This window comes from Ranitomeya variabilis, chromosome 6 (assembly GCF_051348905.1).
Source record: "Ranitomeya variabilis isolate aRanVar5 chromosome 6, aRanVar5.hap1, whole genome shotgun sequence".
Classification (NCBI taxonomy): Eukaryota; Metazoa; Chordata; class Amphibia; order Anura; family Dendrobatidae; genus Ranitomeya; species Ranitomeya variabilis.
Genome location: NC_135237.1, coordinates 157,836,220 through 157,855,335, shown reverse-complemented (window position 1 = coordinate 157,855,335; position 19,116 = coordinate 157,836,220). Strand labels below are relative to the sequence as shown.

Sequence of the window (19,116 nt, the reverse complement as noted above, 5' to 3'; positions counted from 1 at the left end):
AGAATTAACAAGTGATTAAAAAGTTGAATGTTCCCAAAAATAGTAACTGTATAAGTACAGCTTGTCCTGTAAAAAAGCCTTAATATAGCTCATATATGGAAAAATAAGAATGTTTCGGGCAACAGAATATGGTGACCCAAAAAAATATTTATTTTTAAAGTCCTTTCTTGTGCAAAAGTGGAATTTTTTTTAAACGCCCTGTATAAAGTTGGTATTGTTATGATTGTATCAACCTGAAGAATAAATATAAGGTCAGGGTCACACTTGCAACTGCAATGCGAGAAACTCGCCTCAATACCCGGTACTGCCGGGACCGGAGTGTGCGGCTGCATGTATTTCTATGCCGCTGAATGTTCCGGTCCCGAGTGCCGGGTATTGATGCAAGAGACTCACGCGAGTTTCTCACATTGCAGTTGCAAGTGTGACCCCGGCCAAACATGACAATTATATACAATAAAGAAGGATGTTTACCAAAATTAAGTAAAGTATAGAATTGCTGATTTTTTTGTTATTTTTCCTTCCCAAAAAAAGTCATAAAAAATGATCAAAAAGTCGCATCTACAGCAAAATTGCACCAACGAAAACTACAGCTTGCAATGAAAATAAAATAACCCTTCACATAGCCCCACTGACGGATGGAGAACTGGCTTTTAGAACATGGCAGCAAAAAATCTACTTTTTTTCTGCATAAGAAATAAATAAAAACATAGAAATTTGGTATTGTGATAATCATGCTGACCCAAATTTAAAACACAAAAGAAAAGAGTGTTAGATTTGTTTATATTCCTTACAATACAAAGTTTTTAAAAGTTATTATTTATTTTAAAGGACTATTAATTCCATGGTGCTTTACATGTGAATAGGGTTAGATACATATTACATTTAAAAAACACAGTAAATAAACTGACAGGCTGGTTCAGAGGGGAGAAGACCTTGCCCTCACCGAATTACAATCTACAAGGTAATGGGGACCAGACAGTAGGTGGAGGGAGTTGCAGCAAAATCCTGAAAAGATTAGTCTTCAGGTTGTGTCTGAAGGTTCCAAATGTGGGACACAATCAGACCTACTAAGGCATTGAATGCCAGAGGATGGGGGATGCTCAAGAAAAATCTTGGAGGTGATTCAGTGAAGAACATACGAGAGCAGAAGAAAGAAGGAGGTTATGTGAGCATCAGAGATTATGTGTGGGAAGTATGGGGAGATTAGTTTGGAGACATATAGAGTAGACAGATTATGGACAGCTTTATAGGTCACTGTTAGTATAATTTAAACTGGATTTCTTGGGGAATTAGAAAGGGCAAGGGCAGAGGTAAAAGAGTAGCAAGGGGAGAGATTGATTAATTGGGCCAGAGTTAAGGATAGACTGGATGGTATGAGAGTGTTAGTTAGATCACAGAGGAGGATATTGCAGTAGTTGAGGTAGGACATGAAAAGAACATGCACTAACATTTTAGTATATTTTGGGTTGAGGAAAGGACAAATTCTGGAACTTTTTTTACTTGGAGGAGGCAATAGGTGGTAAGTGCATTGATGTATGGTTTGAACAACAGGGCAGTCACCCTGACTTGGGATACATGGGAAAGTGTGATGCCATTTCATTAGAAAGACAGATGATGAGTAAGGATTTGTCCACATTAAGTTAAAGAAATAGTGATGAGAAGGAGAACATGGTTGAAACTATGGAATTCTGGACAGCAGAAAGATGATAATTGGGCCAGAAAGGTGGATGTGATTATAATCAGCATATAGGTGGTGCTGGAAGCCATGGGACTTTATGTGTTGAGTTGTTCTGATTCAGGGTTATAGATGGAGAAGAATAGGGGGTCACAGGACAGAGCCTTAAGGAGAGAGGGGGTGGTGGAAATGGGAGATGCTAAATATGTAATGTAGGCAGAGATTCAGTAGATGGCACTGTCTTTGATGCCAAGGGAAGAGAGGATCTGGTCGAGAAGGAAGTTATCAGCTGTTTCGTAGGAAGAGGCAGGATTAGAAAGAGGAGTACAAACTAGTGCTTGCTAGCTTTGGCAGTTAGTAAGTCTTTTTTTCCAGCTTTGTTTAGGGCAGTTTCAGTGGACTGGTAGGCATGGAAGCCAGATTATAGGTTGTCAAAGAGTGTGTTAGGTGAGAGATGAGAGGAAAGTTAAGTTCAATGTGGACATGCCCCAAAATGATACCACTGACAAATACAACTCATCCCTAAAAAAACAAAGCACTCATATGACTATGTTGCTGGAAAAAATAAAAAAAGTAATCATTCCTGGAAACGCCACAATAAAAAAGTAAAAAATAAATAATTATTTGTCAAAAAGGCAAAAACAGGTTGTGACACTAAGGGGTTAATAATGATATAGATATACTGTCTGCTGAAAATGTGGACAGCCCCTTTTTAAATTAAGTAGTCTTCCTTTTAAAATAAAAACACCATATATTCAGCTCTCACACCGACACCGTTCCAGCAATATCGGCATAGGGTCTCCCTGGAATCGATTGAAATTGTTATGCCAATTGAGCCTAGCAGTCAATCATCAACCATTACCTCGGATCAAGTTATTACTTCTACTTCTCTGAAGTTCCTCTGATTGTGTTAACCTTGGGCAAGCGAAAGAGGTCAGAGCGCAGCAGGCCAATAACAGTGCTGATTGGCTACAGGGCTCATGTGGCATAACAATGTTATTCAAGACACGGCACCGACATCTCTGTAGCAGTACCTGTACAGGAAATGAGTACTGTATATGGCGTTTTTAATTTATTAAGGGGACAATTTCATTTAAAAGGTGGTTGTCCAGGTAATGGACATCCCCCTTAATTTGTTTAGTGGAATTAAGCATGGTTTGTGATGAAAAACTTTAGTGTCAAGTCAATGATATACAGTATATGACATAAAGTCTGAGGGGTGGTGTGAAAGCCAAAATCACCGTTTATGCTTTGAAGGTACGATCCCTGTTTGCAGTCGCGGGTTTGGCCACCCCATGTGAGATTAACTCACTAGTGTAGTTCATGGGGGCTATAGAAAGCTCAAACTGCTTTATCTATACATGACACAAATGTTCTGACCATCACTTCATGCCTTGAAGTAAGCATAACGCAATGTTACTTGGATTTTTGATCACAAAGTCATATTTGGATAGTCACTTTCTTACATAATAGGACATTATGTTCACTGAATTGATCTGTCCTGTTTTTCAGTGCACTGAAGCCAAAAAACACTGCTGGTACTTTGAAGGATTATATCCCACATATTACATGTGAGTATTACTGTGCTTCCCGATTTATATTTCCATTATGTGTTGACTGTAAATTAAAGGATTGTACCGCCTGCATTTTTTACTCACTAAAACCAGATCCTGAAACATTTTTTTATTTATAGATGTTTGACAGCAGCCACATGGTCTATAGACAGCAATAATATGGAGATGTTCAAAGGGCCGGTTTTAGGCAAAGTGGGGCCCTAGGCAAAGTTTAAAATGGGGCCCCAAATGCTAACATATTGCACATCATACAGAAGCAGTCCAGTAAAAAAACATGATATATATATATATATATTGTGGAAGGTTGGCTCACTTAACTGCTCACGTGTGGTTAAAGTCTCTGGGTGGTTTATTTAATCATAAACCAAAAACCCAAAATGGTAACAAAAAAATATACAGTCCTGCCCATGTCCTCTGGGACAACTCATACGGCAGCTTTTGCAGGAGCTAGCAGTCAAAAGGCTTCCTACTTCCATACAACACAGACAGCGGAAAAAAAAACTGGTTGGACATTTATTTTCCCAGCAATACCCTTGAGGTGGAGATATAGTGAGTAGGAATCCCACCCATCCCTTACCTACTCACCTAAAAACCCACCCACAACATGGCCGCTTAACTCCTTCAGCACATAGCATGCTGAAAAGAAACTTATGGGTTTCTAGATCATGGAGGAAAGCAATCTCCGTGACACATACAGTACAGACCAAAAGTTGGGACACACCTTCTCATTTAAAGATTTTTCTGTATTTTCATGACTATGAAAATTGTACATTTACACTGAAGGCATCAACACTATGACCAAGAAGAACTTTGACCAAGAAGGAGAGTCATCAGACCTGAACTTAATCGAGATGGTTTGGGGTGAGCTGGACCGCAGAGTGAAGTCAAAAGGGCCAACAAGTGCTAAGCATCTCTGGGAACTCCTTCAAGATTGTTGGAAGACCATTCCCGGTGACTACCTCTTGAAGCTCATCAAGAGAATGCCAAGAGTGTGCAAAGCAGTCATCAAAGCAAAAGGTGGCTACTTTGAAGAACCTAGAATATAAGACATATTTTCAGTTGTTTCACACTTTTTTGTTAAGTATATAATTCCACATGTGTTAATTCATAGTTTTGATGCCTTCAGTGTGAATGTACCATTTTCATAGTCATGAAAATACAGAAAAATCTTTAAATGAGAAGGTGTGTCCAAACTTTTGGTCTGTACTGTATATCCCATCACATACAGTGCCAGTGATATATCTAATATATAAAGCTGAATGTGTGTGTGTGTGTATGTATGTATGTATGTATGTATGTCCGGGATTGGCATCTGAACCGTAGCAGCTACAGCCACAAAATTTTGCACAGTCACACGTCTGGACCCCGAGAGCGTCATAGGCTATGTTGTGAGGTGAAATTTTAACCCCGCGCTTTCCAATTCACCAAACAATTTTGCCCCTATCTACATAATGGGGAAAAAGTGAAAGGAAAAGTGTTGGAGGCGTCGCAGCTACAGGCACAAAATTTTGCACAGTCACACGTCTGGACCCTGAGAGCGTCAAAGCTATATTGTGAGGTGAAATTTTAACCCCGCGCTTTCCAAGTCACCAAACAATTTTGCCCCTATCTACATAATGGGGAAAAAATGAAAGGAAAAGTGTTGGAGGCAAATTAACAGCTGCCAGATGTGAACAAGGGGGACTTAAAGAATGACAGCGATGGCACCAAAGAGTATATACTGTACAGTTGCTAAGGTGGGGCCCCAACATGGGATAATCACACCACCACGGGGATATGAACACACACACAAAATGCGCCACACACTACCACGTGCTCGAACACATATACCACCCTCAGTGCACATTTCACCACACATACACCAACCTCGCCACATAAAAGTAGAAACACAAAAGTCGCCGCTCAAAACTCGCCACGCGCAAAACTCTCAACATGCAAAACTCGCCACACGTGCAAAACTCGCCACACGCAAAACTTGCACACGCAGAAAAATTGCCACACGCAGAAAAATTGCCACATGCACAAAAGTTGCAACACATGCAAAAGTTGCCTCACACAAAACTTGCACATACTCAAAAGGCACCACACATAAAACTCGCCACGCGCAAAACTCGCCATGCGCAAAACTTGCTGCACACAACTTGCTACACTAACCTGTCACATGCAACTCGACACACAAAAAGTTGCTACACGCATGTCGCCACACAAAACTCATCTCACAAAAGTCCCTACATGCATGTCGCCACACGCAACTCAACACACACAACTTGACACACGAAACTCGCCCTAAAACACACACAAGTCTGGTATCCTTCAAAAATAAAAATCTGATTAATAAGCAGACAAACTACAAGAGCAACAAATGTACCATATAGGAATCCGGCAGCTGTCAGTCACATGACCAGTCTATTATGTGTATGTGTGAGCTAATATATACTGCCAGGGGGTGGGCTTACTGTTGGCTGGGGATTTATCAGGCTGCCATTTTAGCTTACAAATACTGAGGTAAAAATACTGACCAAATAACGTGTGAACGAGGGCTAATACAGGAGGAGATGGCATACAGCTATATACTATATACAGGAGATGACACACAGGTATATACTATTTACAGGGGAGATGACACACAGGTATATACTATATACAGGAGGAGATGACACACAGATATATACTATATACAGGAGAGATGACACACAGGTATATACTATATAGAGGAGGAGATGACATACAGGTACATACTACATACAGGAGGAGATGACATACAGGTATATACTATATACAGGAGGAGATGACACACAGGTATATACTATATACAGGAGCAGATTACCTACAGGTATATAGTATATACAGGAGGAGATGACACAGGTATATGCTATGTATAGGAGGAGATGACATACAGGTATATACTATATACAGGAGATGACACACAGATATATACTATATATAGGTGAGATGACACACAGGTATATACTATATACAGGAGATTACATACAGGTATATCTAATATATAAAGCTGAATGTGTGTATGTATGTATGTGTGTATGTCCGGGATTGGCATCTGTACCGTCGCAGCTACAGCCACAAAATTTTGCACAGTCACACGTCTGGACCCCGAGAGCGTCATAGGCTATGTTGTGAGGTGAAATTTTAACCCCGCGCGTTCCAATTCACCAAACAATTTTGCTCCTATCTACATAATGGGGAAAAAGTGAAGGGAAAAGTGTTGGAGGAAAATTGACAGCTGCCAGATGTGAACAATGAGGACTTAAAGAATGAGAGCGATGGCGACAAAGAGTATATACCGTACAGTTGCTAAGGTGGGGCCCCGACATGGGATACTCACCACACACGGGGATATGAACACAAACACAAAATGCGCCACACACTACCACGTGCTTGAACACATATACCACCCTCAGCACACATTTCACCACACACACACACCAACCTCGCCACATAAAAGTCGAAACACAAAAGTCACCACTCAAAACTCGCTACATGCAAAACTCGCCATATGCAAAACTAGGCTCACGCAAAACTCGCCACACGTGCAAAACTCACCTCATGGAAAACTCACCTCATGCAAAACTTGCACACACAGAAAAATTGCCACATGTACAAAAGTTGCACCACATGCAAAAGTTGCCTCACACAAAACTTGCACATACTCAAAATGCACCACACATAAAACTCGCCACGCGCAAAACTCGCCATGCACAAATCTTGCTGCACACAACTTGCTACACTAACCTGTCACATGCAACTCAACACACAAAATGTTGCTACACGCATGTCGCCACACAAAACTCATCTCACAAAAGTCGCTACATGCATGTCGCCACACGCAACTCAACACACACAACTTGACACATAAAACTCGCCCTAAAACACACACAAGTCTGGTATTGTCCTTCAAAAATAAAAATCTGATTAATAAGCAAACTACAAGAGCAACAAATGTACCATATAGGAAATACGGCAGCTGTCAGTCACATGACCTGTCTATTATGTGTATGTGTGAGCTAATATATACTGCCAGGGGGGAGGGCTTCCTGTTGGCTGGGGATTTATCAGGCTGCCAATAGCAACCAATCACAGCTCAGCTTCTATTTTGCTACAGTTAATTAACCTGAGCTCTGATTGGTTAATATAGGCAACAAAGACATTCTCAGTATAACAAAGCTAATATATGTTGTGAAATGCTTCTATTTGCTTAGTTTTTGCCTTTTAATAATTACATTTCTATCTATTTGTTTTGTGGTTTTTGTGTGCAGAATAAATTTTTGTTAACACATTCTATTTTGCTAACAGCAGTCATTAACCCGGGCGAAGCCGGGTAGTACAGCTAGTATATATATATATATGCAGCACCCCAGAGTCCTGGTTGTTGCAGTACTGTGGCTCCGCCACTATGGGGAGCTATGGTACGTCTGATTGCACTAAGGAGTTTCTCTGACCAGGTACACTCTCACCACACTTCACACTCCGGCCACCAGGGGGGGTGGTCCTATCTAGTAGGCCACTCCTCACAACTCTGGTAAAACTGGGGGTTGGACAGGAAGACAGGGAGAAGTAGCTGGGAAGAGCTAGTGAGAGGACCTGTCAGGGATGGGATCCTGGCAGCCTCCTCAGAGCAGAACTAACCAGTAAACAACGGGAATACAGAAAAGGAGAAATACCAGAAGGGGTCTTGCTGTTAGACCGAGGCAACATCCTTCTGAGGCACAAACAGTCGGTGGCCGGAACGCCGAGCAAGTAAGAGACTTTAAGTACATTGCAAACCACGGCAGGACAGCTAATTACAGGTTGGCTGTCTCACTTAACACCTAAGCAGACAACGGAGGCAGCTGTGGGAGAGGGGCGACTCTAGGGTCCCGGAAGAACTCCAGGCCTACCCCGTCATACGGGTGCGTCCTACCATATCACCTGGAGGACGGAGAAAGAACAGTAGAGACAGAAAGAAACAGTTGTGAGGACTATCCCGGGAGCTCAGCAGGGAAGGACTACAACACACAGCGCTAGAAGGTAGATACTGATTCCCACCTGTAAGGAGAACTCCTGATGTGTCGTTGGACCGGCCGGTCTCTGAAAACCCAGTTAACAGCGCTCTGGACTGAGGTCTCCAACATCTTCAGTAAAGAGGTAAAGAGACTGCAACCTGGTGTCTTCATTATTTACCGCGACCTGCACCGTTACAACACCACTTATTGCACCGGACGTCCCCCACTGACGGACAGGGCCACGGACCGGGTCTAGCCACCGTGACAACCCCAGAACTGAGACTCAGAGGCCCGGCTCCGGGTACCCCTCGGCCCTGCGGCGGTGTGGGGGCGCTCCAAACTTGGCGTCACGAACAGGATTTACTTAAGCCTGAAGAATCAGGTCATGTGTGCCTTGGAACTGTGATCTATCGTGCTTGGACTGTACTTTATTGAGAGAACTGTGTGCTACTGCTTGCCGCGGAAAGTTACCGCCAAAATTCGCCATTGCCGCGCGCGGAGGGAGGAGCCTTAGCTACGTGGGCGGGATCAGCCAAAAGAAGCGCGGAACGGAAAGCGCGGTGAGGTGCCAATCCCGGAAGAGGAACTCCGACCTCCAGCAGGTTAGTGGGAGGAAGGGACGGCCATGTCCGAGTCGGGAGGAGAGGAGGTGGCGGTCGCAGCCGCGGACGCAGGGGCAGCTCCGGTCCCCGCAGCGGGCGAAGCCGCGGCCCTAATACCACCACTGGCTGCCGCAGAACCCGCTGCCCCCATCAGCCAGTCGGACACCGCCGCTAATGCAAAAGCCATAATGCCCTTCTCCATGCCCTACCTGCCCGGAGCGGCCTGGCTCCCACGATACTCTGGGGAGGCGCATACGTTCACTGACTTTAAAGAAGGGCTCTGCAGCCTGCTCGAGTTCTATCCCCTAACCGAGCCCCAGAAGGTCCATATGATAACCGGCCAACTCTTTGGGGCGGCTCTGAGAGAATTGAAATCCTGGCCCGCTGAGGATAAAGGAACTGCACAACAGATTTTTGCCAAGCTTAAAGCCACCTTTGATACTCGCACTGCTACAGAAATTAAACTGACTTTTTATGGATGCAAACAAAGGTCACAGGATAGCTTGCGGGACTATGCCCTTAATCTCCAGGAAGCGATGCGGGCCATTAAGCAGAGTGACCCCGGCAGCATGCAGGATGAGGATAAAATCCTGAAGGAGCGGTTCATTGAGGGGCTCCTGTGCAGTCACCAGCGGGGCCAATTGCACTTCCTGGCCATGCAAAATCCAGACTTGACTTTTGCGCAGTTTAAAGATAAAGCTATCCAGGCATTGCAGGAGCGACAGCCCAGCCGCGCAGTACCACCTAGGCGCCCTGCTCTCACATACCACCAGGAGGTGGCATCGGATACCTCAGTTGCCGTGGAGGCCGACGCCCAGAGCTTCGAGGACGACTCCCCTGCAGGACTCCGTCTCCAGATGCAAGAGCTAACCAAGAGCGTTGCTGCCCTGGCCCGGACGGTGCAGTCCCTACAGGAGGCCCCCAAAGAGAAGATCCAGTTGGCTTCCAGCCCGGAGGATGTCCCTTGGATGCGACAGAGGAGGACTCCGCCGACCAGGAGCCGGCCCGACGATCGCTTCCACCAGGATGGACGACCCATCTGCCGCCGCTGTCACCAGGTGGGCCATCTTGCAAGGTACTGTCCTTTAAACGAGCAACCCCTGGGGCAAAGGGCCAACCCCCAGGAGTAGGACGGTCAGGCCCGCAGCATTGGAGAACCAAGTATATTGGAGGACGACCAGTTCTCCCTGTAGTGATTGATGGAATCCCCTTGAATGCTTTGCTGGACACCGGTTCTCAGGTGACGACTATACCTTACGTGCTCTACAAACGGTATTGGGAGGACGCTGATATTACTCGTGGCCCTGACGATGATTTCACCATAATCGCCAGTAATGGTCAGCCGTTGCCACAAGTGGGGTATAAGGAGGTCACCATCAAAATAGGGCGGGTGGAGTTGAAAGCCCAAGGGATTGTGATTGTAGATATTGATCGTCGAGAATGTAATCCCATGATGACTCTTGGTACTAATGTTATAGAAAATTGTCTTGCAGAAGTGATTGTTTTGTTGCAACAGGTGGCAGAAAACGCTGGCCACAGTGAGCAACGTGCCCTGCAGAAGGAAATCAGAGCTCTGATGCAGAGACAGCAGGTAGAGCTGACTGGTGGTGAGATTGGTCGTGTCACTGTAAGTGATTCAAACCCCATCGCGATACCCCCCAAAAGTGAAATGTTAATATGGTGTCGAGCAGCCATAGGCCTCAGGGGTAAGGAATACCAGGCCTTGGTAGAACCTGTATATTCAGACAATAGGCCTACTGTTCTGACAGCCCGGGGGGTGGTCGACGTCCGACAGGGGAGAGTGCCCGTACGTGTCCTCAATTGTGGGGAGGAAGAGGTCCACCTAACCAAGTATACCACGCTCGCCAAACTGTTCACTGTCAATAATAGTGTAATACAGACACCTGAACCCTTGGTCCCGTCAAACGTGGCGGAGAACAAAGGTTCTGCCGAGCACTTGAAAGACTGGTGTCGGGAATTGCATGTGGGCACTGACTCTACCCCATCTCATCAAATACAGGGGGCTTACAGAGTGGTACACGAGTACGAGCAGGTATTCAGCAAACACCCCTCAGATTTTGGGCAGGTGAAAGGGATCCAACATCACATCCCCACGGGAGATCACCGACCCATAAAAGAGAGATATCGCCCTGTACCCCCAGCTCATTACCAGTGTGCCAAGGACATGTTGCGAGAAATGAAGGAGGCTGGGGTGGTGAGAGACAGCTGTAGCCCCTGGGCGGCTCCGTTAGTCCTTGTTAAAAAGAAAGATGGTACAATGAGGATGTGTGTTGATTACAGACAGTTGAATCGCATTACACATAAGGACGCATACCCACTGCCCAGGATAGAGGAGTCTCTGGCTGCCTTAAAATCTGCTAACTATTTCTCTACCTTAGATCTCACCAGTGGGTACTGGCAGGTTCCTGTGGCGGAGGCGGACAAAGAGAAGACGGCCTTCACGACGCCAATGGGCCTCTGTGAGTTCAACTACATGCCCTTCGGATTGTGCAATGCTCCCGGAACGTTCCAGAGGATGATGGAGAGCTGCCTGGGACACCTGAACTTTGAAACCGTGCTGCTATATCTGGATGACATCATAGTCTTCTCTAAAACCTACGAAGACCATCTGAAGCACCTGGCCGAGGTGTTTGAAGCCTTGTCCAACTTCGGCCTAAAAGTGAAACCGTCCAAGTGTCATCTGCTGAAACCTAAAGTGCAGTACCTGGGCCATGTGGTGAGCGCTGAAGGAGTGGCCCCAGACCCCGACAAGGTCACAGTGATCAAGGACTGGCCAAAGCCCAGTGACCTCCACGAAGTCCGGCAGTTCCTCGGGCTGGTAGGCTATTACCGGAGGTTCATTAAAGACTTCACCAAAAAGGCCGCACCCTTGCAAAACCTGTTGGTGGGCCAACCAAAGAAGACCAGGGGGAAGAACACCCCCTTTGACTGGAACGGGGAGCTGGAGGAATCCTTCACCTGCTTGAAGTCGGCGCTGACAGGGGAAGAGGTACTGGCTTACCCCAAATACGACCAACCGTTTGTGTTGTACACAGATGCCAGTAATGTGGGACTAGGAGCCGTGCTGTCTCAAGTCCAGAAAGGCAAGGAAAGAGTGATCGCTTACGCAAGCAGGAAACTCCGTCCCACAGAAAGGAACCCTGACAACTACAGTTCCTTCAAACTGGAGTTCCTTGCCCTTGTCTGGGCAGTGACAGAGAGGTTTAAGCACTACCTGGCCTCTGCGAAATTCACCGTCTTCACGGACAACAATCCGCTAACGCATCTGGATACTGCCAAACTCGGGGCTTTGGAACAGCGGTGGATGGCCCGGCTGTCCAACTATGATTTCACCATCAAATACCGGGCAGGGCACCAGAATGCCAATGCCGATGCTCTGTCCCGAATGCCCAATTTACCGGAAGTGGGAGAAGACCCGGAGGCACTGGAAGAGGTGGAGCTGCCTGCCTTCCATCGCCCCAAAGCCACTCAGAACTCTCACCATGTGAAGAACAGGCACAAGAACCAACTGGATGCCATGCTGAATCCCCTGCCCCACCACGGATGGGCAGAAACCCAGGATAGTGACCCCGCGGTCCGTCAGGTGAAGGAACTCTTGACGCAGGCTGGCTTGCACCCTGGCCCAGATGATCCACAAGAGACCCAACAGCTGTGGAAGGGGAGAAGCAAACTGTTTATCCATGATGGCAAGTTGTGCAGGAGGAGCATGGACCCACGTACTCATGAATTGGTGTGGCAGATAGTGGTGCCAAGGCGAGATGCGCCCATGGTTCTGGGAGCCTACCATGATGGAGCCGGACACTTCGGATGGAAGAAGCTGGAGAAGCTGCTCCGAGGGAGGTTCTATTGGATTGGTATGAAGAGAACCATTGAGAAGTGGTGTCGGGAGTGTGGTCCATGTAGTCTGCGCAGGAAGGACCGTGACAGTCAACGGGCTCCCCTGCGGCCTATCATCACCAAACGGCCGCTCGAACTGGTCGCGCTGGACCATGTGAAGCTGACACCTAGCCGGTCGGGCTATATCTACGCCCTTACCATCGTGGACCACTACTCCAGGTTTTTGGTGGTTGTGCCTGTCAAGGATCTAACAGCTAGGACTGCTGCCAGGGCCTTCCAGCAGCACTTTTGTAGGCCCCATGGCTACCCAGAGAAAGTACTGACCGATCAGGGGCCTGCATTCGAAGCGGAAGTGTTCCAAGAATTCTGCCAGTTGTACGGGTGTAAGAAGATCAGAACTACACCGTACCACCCTCAAACCAACGGGATGTGCGAGAAGATGAACCAGGTGGTAATTGATTTATTGAAGACCTTACCGGTGGAGGAACGGAACCTGTGGCCGACAAAGTTGCCTGACTTAGTGGATATGTACAATCACATCCCCGTAAGTTCCACCAACTGTACTCCAGCGTACCTGATGCGAGGAAGATCTAGTCGGTTACCCGTTGATCTGGACATGGGGGTCCTAGTACCCGAAGATACCTCGCCGGATGCGGATTGGGATGCAGAAAGGCAGCGAAGGTACCGCGAAGTACAAGAGAGTGTAGAAAGAAGTCTCGCCCAGGCTAGGCAGAAGCAAGAAAGGGACTACAACCAACACGCTCCTGCGATTCCCCTGTCACCTGGTGAGCAAGTACTTAAACGAAAGAGGAGATTACACAAGCTCGATGACCAATGGGAAGCAGAGCCGTATACCATCCTGCCATCCGACTTCGACAACACAAAGGTCTGTCTCATCAGCAAGGACAGGGGAGAGACTTCGACAGCGGTATCCAGGGATCACCTTAAGGTCTGCCCCGATAAGTTAAAAGAGAGGGGCACGGCCCCAGAAGTCTCCCCGCCGGTAGAAAAGGAGAAGATGTTCCATACTGTCCTTGGTGACTTTCCCCAGTCCTGGACTCAGATAAATCAGGCCATCGTGATACCTGTTCTAACGTTTCCACAGCCGGACCCACCAGAAACAATGGTGGTACCAGATCATCCGGCCCCGCAACCTCAACAAGCCTTACCTGATGAAGCCCTGCCAATCGTTGAACCGGCAAGTCCCCCCTCTGCTATCAGTGAATCTGCTGTACCCACTGTTGATAACCGCAGCTCTGAGAGCCCCGACCTGCCAGTGCTACCCAGACTCACTAGAAGTGTAGTTAGAAGACAGCGCACTACACCAGCGGTAGCAAGCATAGCGGGCCCTGTTAGGCCAATAGCAACCCCTGCGCTGTGAAGGTCCACACGCAGCACTCAAAATCAAACCCCCCTCCGCTACAAAACTTGGAGGTATTGATAAGGGCTGCTATTTAATTGAAAATGTTTGTATGCATATCTTTTTGTTACAGGTTTTTAAATGGACACTAGAGTAATGGACGGTGAATTGCTCAAAAACTTTCGTAAGGGGGACCCCTTTGTTTACCCGGGGTCCCCGCCGTTTCAATCACTGAACTGAGAGTCATAAACTGTGCATGACCTAACTTTTGCAACGTTCAAGAATCCTCACCTCCCGTAAAGGGAAGCATTGTTATGTTCAATTGTTATGCTATTTCAAAAATTTGTGTGTTTCCTGTTAACATGTATTATTGTTCTTGTTTTCCCAGTCCCGGAGTACTGGATTTAACCGGGGGGGAGTGCAGCACCCCAGAGTCCTGGTTGTTGCAGTACTGTGGCTCCGCCACTATGGGGAGCTATGGTACGTCTGATTGCACTAAGGAGTTTCTCTGACCAGGTACACTCTCACCACACTTCACACTCCGGCCACCAGGGGGGGTGGTCCTATCTAGTAGGCCACTCCTCACAACTCTGGTAAAACTGGGGGTTGGACAGGAAGACAGGGAGAAGTAGCTGGGAAGAGCTAGTGAGAGGACCTGTCAGGGATGGGATCCTGGCAGCCTCCTCAGAGCAGAACTAACCAGTAAACAACGGGAATACAGAAAAGGAGAAATACCAGAAGGGGTCTTGCTGTTAGACCGAGGCAACATCCTTCTGAGGCACAAACAGTCGGTGGCCGGAACGCCGAGCAAGTAAGAGACTTTAAGTACATTGCAAACCACGGCAGGACAGCTAATTACAGGTTGGCTGTCTCACTTAACACCTAAGCAGACAACGGAGGCAGCTGTGGGAGAGGGGCGACTCTAGGGTCCCGGAAGAACTCCAGGCCTACCCCGTCATACGGGTGCGTCCTACCATATCACCTGGAGGACGGAGAAAGAACAGTAGAGACAGAAAGAAACAGTTGTGAGGACTATCCCGGGAGCTCAGCAGGGAAGGACTACAACACACAGCGCTAGAAGGTAGATACTGATTGCCACCTGTAAGGAGAACTCCTGATGTGTCGTTGGACCGGCCGGTCTCTGAAAACCCAGTTAACAGCGCTCTGGACTGAGGTCTCCAACATCTTCAGTAAAGAGGTAAAGAGACTGCAACCTGGTGTCTTCATTATTTACCGCGACCTGCACCGTTACAACACCACTTATTGCACCGGACGTCCCCCACTGACGGACAGGGCCACGGACCGGGTCTAGCCACCGTGACAACCCCAGAACTGAGACTCAGAGGCCCGGCTCCGGGTACCCCTTGGCCCTGCGGCGGTGTGGGGGCGCTCCATATATATACACATATATGCATACATGCACATCCACCACTTACTATAGGTGATGTATAGGTGTTGTATTTTGTTCACGTACAACAAAAATGTCAGCACTCTAAGTGTAAGTTGGTGAAAAAAATTTGGTCATTTATTCGTCCATTTATGTGCCACGTTTCGACTCTTCAAACTGTGAGCCTCCAGCCACCTCACACAATAATCTCTGCACAGATCACAGAGCATGTATATATACAGTATAAATGTTATCCCTTCCTGCATTTCTGTGTCATATTAAATCCATTTAATATATACTGTATATACAATCCAAATGCCCACAAAATTTGCGCTGTGTAAAATGTACAGAAAACAAGAATGCAAAGATTTTGAAAAATGCTATAGCCTTATTTCATTCATAGCTAGAGATGAGCGGGTTGATCTGTGAATAATCAAATTTCCTGAAGTTTGCGGTAACACACAGATAAAAATCACTTTAAGATTCAATAAGCAGTTCGCCAAAAAAATCTGTGACATTTCCAACATGGCTGAAGCATCAGAGAGCAAGCTAATTCATTTTTGTGGGCTTTGCCATAATGCCCTACAGCTATGATATCTAGCGGATTATCATAACACGTACAGAGTTGGTCAGTACCTAGTCCATCACAGATCCTCGGTTACCAGTGGAGCGCAGATTGTAGGGCAGAGTGGTTTTTAATCTCCAGAGTTACAGTGGGAAGGCAGACTGCTGTATTTCTCGAGCGAGGATCACATTGCAATTCTCGGACTGACCATTGCTCTCCTGACCTGAGCGAGACAGCTGCATAGAAATAAATCATGCTGTCAAGCTGAGGTCAGGAGAGGTGACGGGCCAGTCCATGTAGTGCGATGCAATCATTGCATGAGTTATATGGCAGTCTGTCTGCGCTCTAATTCTCTCTCTCCTGTAGAATGTGAGCTGTTATGGTTAGTGGAGTCCTTTCTACTGTAGTGTGTAAGCCCTTATGGTCAGCATAGTCATCTCTCTCTCACTATTTATTTCTCACTCTAGAGTGTAAGCTCTTATGATCAGTGGGATCCCTTTTCTTTTTCTTTCTTTCTTTCTTTCTTTCTTTCTTTCTTTCTTTCTTTCTTTCTTTCTTTCTTTCTTTCTTTCTTTCTTTCTTTCTTTCTTTCTTTCTTTCTTTCTTTCTTTCTTTCTTTCCCCCACATGTATTTTCCAAGCATTTACAAGTTTTCCAATATTGAGATTTAAGAGAATTAATTCGGAGCCAATAGAGTTTTCTGGGAAAATTAGACGAAGTTAGCGAATTCAGATTTTTAAAGATCTACTCTTCTCTGTTCATGAAAAAACATGTCCCCTTCTCATTTCCATCTCGTTAAAAAGATATCTACTTTAGAAATTGATGGCAGAAAAACATCTCATAAAAGTTGGGACAAGGCCATGTCTACCATTGCGTAGCATCCCCACTTCTTTTTACAACAGTCTCAAAATGTCTGTTTTGGAACGTTTTTTTGGAATTTGAGTTGTATATATGCAGTATGTGAGAATATATATATAGGTAATACTTTTCAGTGTAATTCTGCCTGTAATGGTAATAGGAGGTCTGCAGAAGATTGATGGTTGCAAGATTTCAGGGTTTTTTTAAGTACAGATAATTACAGAAAAAATTAAAAAAAGCACTTTTAAATATATTTAAATTGTAAAAACAAACAAAGTGTACAGAAGTTCTTATGAAACCATGGGCGATGTTTGCATACTAATTGTATGTAAGTGTGGGTTATATGCTAAAACGAATTGTGGAAGGAAAAAGTGTGGTCGAAAAAGAATAAGCAACCGGGATAACCGCGGCCTTGAAAGGATTATTAAGAAAAGGCCATTCATGTATTTGGGTGGGATTCACAAGGAATGGACATTGCTTCAAGAATCACCACACACAGATGTATCCAGGACATGGGCTACAAGTGTTGCATTCCTTGTGTCAAGCCACTCATGACCAATAAACAACACCAGAAGCGTATTACCTGGGCCAAGGAGAAAAAGAACTGGACTGTTGCTCGGTGGTCCAAGGTGTTGTTTTCAGATGAAAGTAAATTTTGCATTTTATTTGGAAATCAAGCTCCACAGTCTGGAGGAAGAGTGGAGAGGCACACAATCCAAGCTGCTTAAGGTCTAGTGTGAAGTTTCCACAATCAGTGATGGTTTGGGGAGCCATGTCATCTGCAGGTGTAGGTCCACTATGTTTTATCAAGACCGAAGTGAGCGCAGCCGTCTACCAGGAAATTTTGGAGCACTTCATGCTTCCCTCTGCCGACAAGCAATTTGGAGATGGAAATTTCATTCTCCAGCAGGACTTGGCCTCACTGCCAAAAGTACCAATACCTGGTTTACAAACAACAGTATCACTGTGCTTGATTGGCCAGCAAACTCGCCTGAATCTATGGGGTATTGTCAATAGGAAGATGAGAGACACCAGACCCAACAATGCAGATGAGGTGAAGGCTGCTATCAAAGCAACCTGGGCTTCCATAACACCTCAGCAGTGCCACAGGCTTATTGCCTCCATGCCACGCTACATTTATGCAGTAATTGATGCAAAAGGAACCCCGACCAAGTATTGAGTGCTTTTACTGAAATACATTTCAGTATGCCAACATTTTGGATTTTAAAATAATTTTTTCAAGCTGGTGTTATAAAGTATTCTAATTTACTGAGATAATGATTTGGGGGTTTTCATTGGCTGTAAGCCATAATCATCAACATTAACAGAAATAAACACTTGAAATAGATCACTATGTTTGCAATGACTCTATATAATATATGAGTTTAACTTTTTGCATTGAAGAACTGAAATAAATTAACGTTTTGATGATATTCTAATTTAGTGAGAAGCACTTGTACATATATTGCACATTATATGAGAGAAAAAAAATATTCAATCCACATCTAGTGTCCTATTTAGCTTAACAGGAGCTGTATACAACTGCATAAAGGCAGGGGTGTCCAAGGCATGAATTTCAGTATCTTACCCACCACCCATAGCCTTAGGGTATTTGTGCGTGTTGAGTTGAGAAATTTTTACAAGGTTTCTGCATCTCTTTGGCAGCAAAACTGCTGTGGCAAAAATACGCGGTTTGCCACATTTTCTGGTGCATTTTTGCCTCTGTTTTGTATGCATTTTTGCATGCATTTTTTTGGACAGCAATGAATGCTTTTTTTAGCTAAATAAAGATATTTAAAAAGAAAAATTTCTGATGTGACTGCTCTCAAGAACAGCCAGCTACACACTGACACAGGAGGTAATCGCTCTTGCAGTGTATAGCGCTGAGCTGCGCTCAGAGAGTTCACTGGAGTTCATCAGCTGATGAGCCCCAGTGATCTCCCATATGGCACCAGCACTGCATTTGAAAGTTCTCACGCAGTTGAGGTGCCGTGAGATGACTGGAGCTCATCAGCTGATGAACTCCAGTGAACTCTCTCAGCGCAGCTCAACGCTATACACTGCAGAAATGATGAAGCTCCTGTCAGTGTATCGCTGGTGACTAGTTAGAGCAGTCACATCTCCCGATGTGACTTTTCTACACGTGATATCGCCATGGAACAGTCTGTATTACATGGACTAAGGTGGACAGGGGACTATATGGTGGTTTGTTATTTTTGATTGTTTACAGGAGACAA

General features: G+C 45.7%; 1 protein-coding gene across 2 annotated transcripts in view; it reads left to right on the top strand.

The window, feature by feature from the left end:
* The window catches only part of VOPP1 (VOPP1 WW domain binding protein), a 197,517-nt gene that overhangs the window by 98,041 nt on the left and 80,360 nt on the right, over nucleotides 1-19,116 (top strand). For both annotated transcript variants that reach the window (XM_077269154.1, XM_077269153.1), the window contains exon 2: nucleotides 3,188-3,246. In XM_077269154.1, the coding sequence (XP_077125269.1) occupies nucleotides 3,188-3,246 (59 nt within the window). The remainder of the gene's footprint in view (nucleotides 1-3,187; nucleotides 3,247-19,116) is intronic.